At 39.7% G+C, this 8,788-nt stretch overlaps 1 protein-coding gene across 5 annotated transcripts in view; it reads left to right on the forward strand.

The window, feature by feature from the left end:
• Window positions 1-8,359, forward strand: part of akna (AT-hook transcription factor) — a 52,384-nt gene extending 44,025 nt beyond the window's left edge. For 4 of the 5 annotated variants that reach the window (XM_057819663.1, XM_057819664.1, XM_057819665.1 and 1 more), the window contains 7 exons: window positions 1,158-1,277; window positions 2,050-2,153; window positions 2,273-2,392; window positions 2,481-2,579; window positions 2,667-2,768; window positions 7,094-7,196; window positions 7,273-8,359. In XM_057819663.1, the coding sequence (XP_057675646.1) occupies window positions 1,158-1,277; window positions 2,050-2,153; window positions 2,273-2,392; window positions 2,481-2,579; window positions 2,667-2,768; window positions 7,094-7,196; window positions 7,273-7,525 (901 nt within the window). In that variant the 3' untranslated portion in view covers window positions 7,526-8,359. The remainder of the gene's footprint in view (window positions 1-1,157; window positions 1,278-2,049; window positions 2,154-2,272; window positions 2,393-2,480; window positions 2,580-2,666; window positions 2,769-7,093; window positions 7,197-7,272) is intronic. The other variant, XM_057819666.1, reaches the window with a different exon arrangement.
• Window positions 8,360-8,788: the final 429 nt, after the last annotated feature.

Consider the following 8,788-nt stretch of genomic DNA (forward strand, 5'->3'; position numbering starts at 1 on the left):
CTAATCTCTACAAACATTTATAGTTCAAAAAGTATTTGAACCTCTTAGAATTTCTCACATTTCTGCATAAAATCATCAAATGTGATCTGCTCTTTGTCAAAATCACAACGATAAAAATACAGTGTCTGCCTTAACTAAAATAACCCAAACATGTATATGTTTTCATATTTTAATGAGGATGGCATGCCAACAATGACAGAAGGGGGAAATAAGTAAGTGAACCCTCTGCCTAAGGAGACTTAAAGAGCAATTGAAACCATTTTTTACCAAACAATTTAAGTCAGGTGTGTGCCCAATCACTGATGAGTGGTTTAAAGCTGCCCTTAATTTATTTGTATAGCACAATCTCATTCGAGTAGGTCTTCTCAGTGGTTCTGTCATCAGAGATGATACAGGGAGCTCAGGTGGTTTTGTGGCACTTGGTTTTTGTTCTGTCATTGAAGATGATACAGGAAGCTCAGGTGGTTGTGTGGCACTTTGTTTTTCAGCTCCAGGATCCTTAGAATTACTCTCTGTAGCCATATGAGCCTTTAACAGACTCCTTTTCAGCTCCAGGATCCTTAGAATTACTCTCTGTAGCCATATGAGCCTTTACCAGACTCCTCCTATTTCTTCTCAATCTGTGTCCATCCTTTGTCTCACCAATGAAAGCGCTTGAACTGATTCTAAATCTAGTGCTAAGAAAGATACCGATAGGAAAGATAGATTAAAGCGACAAATTGCTGTAAAAGATGCTGTATAACGTCTATCATTGTCCCCTCCAATAGGTATTCTCTAAAATGTTACTGTTTATTGTTCCCAACTTTTGAAAACGGATCTCCGCCCCTGGATACAAGTCCAATCCATTTTGAATTGCGAGGGCTGGCAGTGATTTTCTGCATTTTATGAGCACAATAGTGGCCGTCAACGTAGCAATATGAGTCATTATTCTACATGATCATTATTCTGAGGAGGACCCCAAAGGCACTTTATAGTGATATTGACCCATATGCGTTGGTTTGTCACCTTCATTGATTATTGGTTGTTGTTTTGAGTGTTTCCTCACATTTCCTGGACCTCTGATGTTTTACCATGGTCATGATTTTTAAAAACAAACCAAACTTCAGTATAAAAAGAATGCTCTCTATTTGACATGACTTTACTCGTGTTCTTCATAGCGATCCAAGTCGACTTCTACAGTCCATTAAGTCCACCAGGCCGAAGGAGGAGAGTCTGTTGAACAACCCCAATTCCAGTCAAGTCAACTGTAATCACCACAGAACTTTACATCCTCTTAGGTTGGTGGTTGTCAGTACAGTGGTACCTCTACATACGAATTTAATTCGTTCCAGGGCCTGTTTGTGAGTCGAAATGGTCGTATGTCGTATTTCCCCATAAAAATACATGATAATTAGATTAATTTGATCCACAGCTCAAAAACTAAATCCTAAATAAATACTGCTGGTACGACTACAAATGGCGATTACACATGCAAAACGATTAAATTATGAATAAAAATAGTAATATAAGTAATAATTTAATTCTAATGTGGCGGAGGTGTTTTGCGTGCTGTACCTGAACGCAGCGCGTGGCTGACGTGACAGAGTGAGAAAGGAGCGGTAGAGATTTTACTTTCTCTTTTAATGTTGTTGTTGGCGTCAACTGCGGCAGACAGTTGGCATGTTGTGTTGCACAAGTTCTGAAATAATTAAAAACGTTTTCAGCTAAAGTTGGTAACACTAAGCTATTAGGTGGTAGGGTGTCCTAACTTTTTCCTCAGTTAGAATATTCATTTTTGTTGATATATTTGGTTTAAACAGTAAAGCAATGTTGATTTTTGTTGTTTACCTGCAATTAAATCACTTTCTTCTCCAGAAAAAAAGAAAAACAGGATCAGACATTGATATGTGAACATTTCTTAACAAAGAACTGAATATTTAATTGGGTGTCTAATTTTTTCACATGACTATATATCTCAAGGCACATGATACATTGTTTTTCATATTTGCACTGCATCTGTGTCTTTGTGGACTAACATGTTGTACTTTTGCCGAACAACAACGGTGGTAGCAGCAGAAAGAAATGGACAATTGTTGGGGATGAGGCGGAGCAGGTGGTGAGACGCACAGCCAGGAAAAGATTGACACACAGACAACAAGCACAACCAGACACGTGTACGTGTATCCGAACTATCAATGGACCCTTAATCAAGATTTCACAAGTTTTATTCCAAAACGCTGTTGATATATAAATCATTTAGAATCTGTATTTGTGATATTTTTTTAACTTTTAGCAAGTGCAACAGAAGATGAACATTTTGCTCGCCGACTTCTGGTGTCAAGATCCACTCAAACTTCTATTGCAGTTGCTGACGGCCAAACTTCACATGCAAGTGCACACGTCCAGCATATAAGTAAGAGTATCAGTCACTATAAAAACTGACATCCAGCTGGAACAACCGTTAATCATTACAACTATGTGTGGATTTGTATATTTTGCAGAGAAGAATCATGCTGAGTGTGCAACTGACAATGTAGACAGTCCAAGCAGCGTTCCGCCTTGTTCTCAATGTTTGTCCAATCGCAATTCGTCTTGCGAAAGTGAGCAGCGTCACGTCCTCCTCAAGGACATAATATAGGGTGGCCCATTTTCAGTTGATCTTCATTGTGACTGTTTTTAACCATTAGGAACAGCTAGTGGCAACCAAGAGCAAGCCCACTTCTCTTCCTGTCATTGTCATCACTGCCATCACTGTGGACATTCAGATACAAAGACAAGTAATGAGCAAGGTGAGGAGGCAAAGTAGTTAAACAACACTTGCAACTGAGCTGATATTGACTTTCTCTATAAATAATGTTTTACTTCCGTGGAGTTGGCCCCATATCAGACACAAAATCAGTGGTGAAATGTAAAGAAGTAGTAATACCACTTCAAACAAAGTACCGTATTTTTTGGACTACAAGTCACACCTGAGTATAAGTCGCAACCAGCCATAAAATGCCCAACGAAGAGAAAAAAAAACATAAGTCGCACCAGAGTATAAGTCGCATTTTTGGGGGAAATTTACTTGATAAAATCCAACACATAGAACAGATGTGTCATCTTGAAAGGCAATTTAATATAAAAATACAATAGAGAACAACATGCTGAATAAGTGTACAGTGTAAGTGCATGAACAACGGAATGTGAACAAACTGTCCTCACCAGGACGCTACGGCTCGGTCCTGGCTATACAGCGAGCTAAACTCCCAAATGACGATGCTGGACGTCCGTATAATTTGCTGAATCAATTTCGTCCACGATACCAAACCGGTTCGCATCAACCTAAATAGATAATTAGGTGCTATTACAGCAATGACACAAATGGTTAGCATGCGTTCGCTAGCATTAGCACATCGTTCAAACAACCACACAACTGGCTCCAAGTGTCTGATCGCGGGTGGAAAACACACAACAACAACAGAAAAGATGATCCACACAGGCGTTGCCTCTGTAGAGATATTTTACACGCATAAAAAATGAACGTAGGTTCGCAGCCGTGTCTCTCTCTCTCGCCCACTCGCTTAGACAGAGACGCCGCGTAGCTGTCAGTCTTCTTCTGGCGTGTGAGCGCTCTTTTTTGCATAAACAAGTGCGAGTGCGCCCCCACGTGGGCGTGAAAGCCCCACAAACTAAAAGCATGCATTTCAATATAAAAAAAGTCAATGATACAATTGAACACACATTGCCAAAGGCAGAAAGCGAACGTGGCCATAGCTATTAAGTTATTCAGATAACTATAGCATACAGAACATGCTAACAAGTTTACCAAACTATCAGCAAAATAACATGTGAAATGATATCATAATGTGTTAATAATTTCACACCTAAGTCGCTCCTGAGTATAAGTCGCACCCCCAGGCAAACTATGAAAAAAAACTGTGACTTATAGTCCGAAAAATACGGTACTTTTTACTTCACTACATTTTACAGCACGTGTCTATACTTTTACTCGACTAGTTTTCAAAGTGTCGCCTGCGTTACATGTGACCTTTGTTTTTTTTACTCATGATTTGATAGTTTCGTTTTCATGCCTGCAGCGCAATCGATAAGCCCCGTACAGCCACTGTAAATGTAAGATACTGTAAATAAGCACTAGATGGCAGCAAAACGAATACAACCAAGATAAGGCAGATGAACAATATATTGACCAACAGCGAGCAGCGCGCCTTCAGATGGGTGGATGCTGCACACATGAAGCGTCCATTTTTGTAGTTTTATTTTCATGGGCCAGCACTGTCTTGACTTGCGATGGTACGTCAAAAGAACTACACATTTCAATAACCTACGTTTCCAGCGCAACCGTATTAGTGTTGTTTGTTTTTGCTACGTTTGTGCTGTAAAAAATTTCGTTTGTGCTGTAACGGTTTTGGAGCTTTTATGAATTGTTTTTTTAGGTCATCCAGAGTCCATCCAGCTCCCCTCACTCCAATTGACCTGGAAATTTTACCTTTTGTTTCTGCTGTAAAACTTTTTTTTTTTTTTTTTTTTTTTTTTTTTTTTTGTATATACAAAACTGTTGCACGAAAAAACGTTGTACAAATGAAATATTTTAGATCAAAATGGTGGGCTGGTAGAACTCAGATTGACCTACAAAAAACGTTCGCAGGACGAACGAAACTTTCTACAGCACCATCTGGCACAATCGATTGACATAAATTTTTATATACCTTTGTCTCTGATGGGGAGCCAACTTCATAGAGGTCAGTGTTTTGGTTAAGATTAATACAGACAATAATGGTATCGAAATAGTTGCAATTCCTGGCCTCTTGTGCATGGTTGTTTTTGCCAGCCCTTTTAATTTTCAACTTTGTCTTTTGGACAAACATACTTATTCGTCTTAGTCATATTTTAGTCATTTAGTCAATCATGTTCGTCTTCATCTAGTTTTAGTCAAACTCAGCCAAAGCTTGTGAAAGCAATTTCCCGGGTCAACTGACACAGAGATTACACGGACATTTAACGGGTCGCGTCTTATTATAATGTCCGAGACTTACCCAAAATGCTGAATGTGTGAAAGCACAATCTGATCAACAGTCCGGGTTATAAAATCCCGCCAGCCGCCCTCCCAGAGATCGTCGACTCGCCAACACGGGACAAGTCTGTAAGTCCAACCCGGGTTATTCCCAGGACATCTCTCCATCATGTATGAAAGCCATGACACAAGTAAATCACACGTCACTTTACATGGGAATTTACCGGGATATACAGTGGGGAGAACAAGTATTTGATACGCTGCCAATGGGTTTTCCCATTGGCGGTGTATCAAATACTTGTTCTCCCCACTGTAAGTCTGAAAGGGGACCTAGTTTTAGTCGACAGTTACTCAAAATGTTTTCGTCTGTAAAATTATGAGGTTTGAGTCCATGAATAAATAAATAAAAGGTTTCCAATAGTTTCGATTGAACATTGACAGACGAGCACATAATTGTGGCGTCTATAAGGACATCACCATCTTCGTGATATTACACACACAGCAGGAAAACAGTACATTGTTTTCAATGAAATAAACTCACATGGACGCCACAAACCATATGTAAAAAGTTTTACAATAGTTTAAAGTGGAAGTTCATGATTTTTGACATTAGGCTTAATCTTCGAGTTAGCAGGGGTTTAGTTAGTTGGTGGAGTTGATTTCAACAAACTCTTTCGTTTCCAAGTTATTTGTTAGTTTTAGGGCTCTGGAGTGGCTAAGCTAGCGCGAGTCAATGGCACCATTATTAAAAAAAACAATACAGATCTACGAACAGATCCAACATAATCAAATAAATTCAAAACACAGGTCATTGTTTCAAAACACCCATGCGGCCAAAACAATGTCACACCAAACTGCCGTAATTCATTTTATTTTGCAGGACTATTTTTAGATGCGTACAATTAGCCTTCTCGGAGGGTGCCAGTTGCGATCTTAAAGCATTCCAAGCAAATGTGAACAGCAAAGATGGCTGATCGTCACAAGTTTTTTTATTTTGGTCTTCAAAAGACATTTTGACCTCCAGCAAACCTGACTTCTCATAAGCAATCAAATAGTAGAGGGGAACTAATGATATTTTTCCAGATCAGAGGTTGGAAACTCTGACTTCCCACCTTCCTCCAATGCAGCATCAGTCTGCTGAGTTAACTGACGGCCGGTAACATGGCGAAATGTGCATTTGGAGGCTGTGGAAACATACAGAAGACACGGGCAAAGGAAAGTTTCCACAAATTCCCTATGAAGAATGAGGAAAAATATGATGTGGTCACTTGCTGCTGGCTACAACATAAAAAATCAGAGGTGGAAAAAAAAATGATGTGATATCACTCCGCCCTGCTCTTCTGCAGAGCTTCTGGATTACAGATGCTCCTGTTCATACTGCAATTATTGACGTGCAATGATAGGTTTTAATAACTTTATCCTGAAAACATAGCCAACACCATTGATTACATGGGTCATTGAGGAGTTTCATGTGTGCATATGTTGTTTTTATTGGCATGCTATAATGGTGCCATTGACTTGCGCTAGCTCAGTCACTCCGGAGCCCTGAAACTAACAAATAACTTGCAAACGAAACAATTTAACTAACGAAACCCCTGCTAAATCGAAAATTAAGCCTAATATCAAAAATCCTGATCTTCCGCTTTAAGACGACACTCATGTAGCTAAAAGCTAACGCGAACGCTATGCCAACGCCACAAAGTTACATTTAGTGCGTGATGATCACTCAGCACAGATTTTTAAAGCCTAAAGCTACGTGGCATATTTATAGCCAAGATAAGACAATCAAATTTACCAAGCAGAACTTGACATTAGTTCCACTAAAGGCGTGTGTTGGGGCTCAGCACGTCACAAGTGACATGACCAAACTCTTCTATGATGTGTGAACTACACATACGATAAGAAAATGTCACACATTGTGAACTCATGACAGAAACTGGCGAAATTTCATCTTGTTCTTGTCACGTCAGACGAAAACTGACATTCGTCTCGTTATGTTGTAATCTCCCAAAACACGTTTTCAGAGCGTCACGTTCATCGACAAGATATTTTCGTTATCATCATTATTGATGAAAACAACGCTGCTCTTGTGCGATTCAGACTGTTGCAGAGACTCAAGCTCCCCCAGGATATCCACCTGCCAACCAGCACTGTCTCCGAGTAAAGTGCCACCGCAGCCTGCAGTGTGTCCCACACCATTGCTGTAAGTGGCACCAATTTACCTATTTTCATTTGTGTGAAATTCCCCATTAAAATGCTGAGTGTTTTATGATTTTTAGCCTTTATCTCCAACCTCAACCCGTCCACATGTGCTCCAACAATACAAGCTCTCCCCCCGACCTCATCAATACCAAGAAAGAAGAGAGGGCACAACACTTGCCTTGCATTGTTCCGCAACGCTCTCTGGACGATGCCCTTCTCGCGGCACGGAAAATGAAAGACAGGTCTGAACGAATGGTGCGCTCCTTGAACTCGGGCCTGCGCTCTCTGGATCGGCTGTCCAAGTCCCGCTCAAATTCCAACTCTGATTAACAGAGCATCTGGAACCTGCACGGTGCAGTCAAATGGACTTCTTACAAAATGTCTGCTGCTTCTTTAGCCGCATTTTTTTAGGTTCAGCGTTGTTTGTCAGTGATGGCCAACTACAATTTTTGAGAGCAAAATTGTTTTTCCATCAGATGTGCTGGCATACCTAAAGGACAAAGTGCTGTCTAAACCATAGATGAAGCTCATTTACCCCAAGCGGCATTCCAAAACAATTTTCCAAACAAGGAATTTGGGGGGGAAGTCATTGATGCTCTCGCCTGATTTCTGTACAGGCAGCTTGGAATCGGTTCCCACTCAAGTGAAAGCGTGCAAATGGCTACCTGTCTCTATATATATGTCCTGTGATTGCTGGTGATCAATCACAGGTGTCCACCTTTTGCCCGAAGCCTCTCAGGATAAGCTTCGACATGTAAAATCCTAAAACTGCCTTCATATTGTAGCATCACTGCCAATGAGAATGTAATGGAAGACAAACGGGTTCATTTTGAGAAATTCATTGCATAAATGACGTATATTTTTGTGCATATTTTAAATGTCTGGAAGGACAAAGTTTTTAGTGTTTTATTTTCTTGTGAGTCAACATTTCATCCGCAAATGAAGAGCACTTAATTTCACATCCGTAGTGTTATTTTGTACTTAAAAATATTACTGTAAATATTGTTTGTAAATTGCTTCTTTTTTTTCCTACCATTTTCTCTTTATATTTTCCCAACAATCCTTTTTGATGTAGCAGCCATAATAAGGTTGAAGAGTTTAGTACTGCGGATATCATGTGAATAATAGGAGGATTTAGCTAAGCTGTAAAAATAAAGACTTATAAGTGTGCTTGATTTCTTCAGCCTATATCGTTCATTGCAAACAAAAATGGTAATTTACAAGTATTGTAATGGAATTATTTGTAGTGTAACTTGAAAGAAAAAAAAAACAAAATGAAACAGACCCGACAGCAGGCCGAGCTCACTGTAGTAGTTCTCCCTGGGTTGCAACCATCTTGGGGACGTCTTAATTAACTCATTCACTCCCAGCCATTTTCATCGGAGCAAGGCCCTTCGCTCCCGGCCGTTTTACTGGATTTTGACTGTTTTTGCAAGGCCCACAGAAAATTCTGTTCTATTGCTACATAAACATGGAACCCACTAAAAGAAAGATTAGACTCTTCTTTCAGCAGAAAAAAGTAAGTTCATATCTTTTTCCATTCTTTAGAAATCAGCATTAGAAAATGTCTTGGTTTGAGCAATTTTCCAATTT

This window comes from Corythoichthys intestinalis, chromosome 17, assembly GCF_030265065.1.
Source record: "Corythoichthys intestinalis isolate RoL2023-P3 chromosome 17, ASM3026506v1, whole genome shotgun sequence".
Classification (NCBI taxonomy): domain Eukaryota; kingdom Metazoa; phylum Chordata; class Actinopteri; order Syngnathiformes; family Syngnathidae; genus Corythoichthys; species Corythoichthys intestinalis.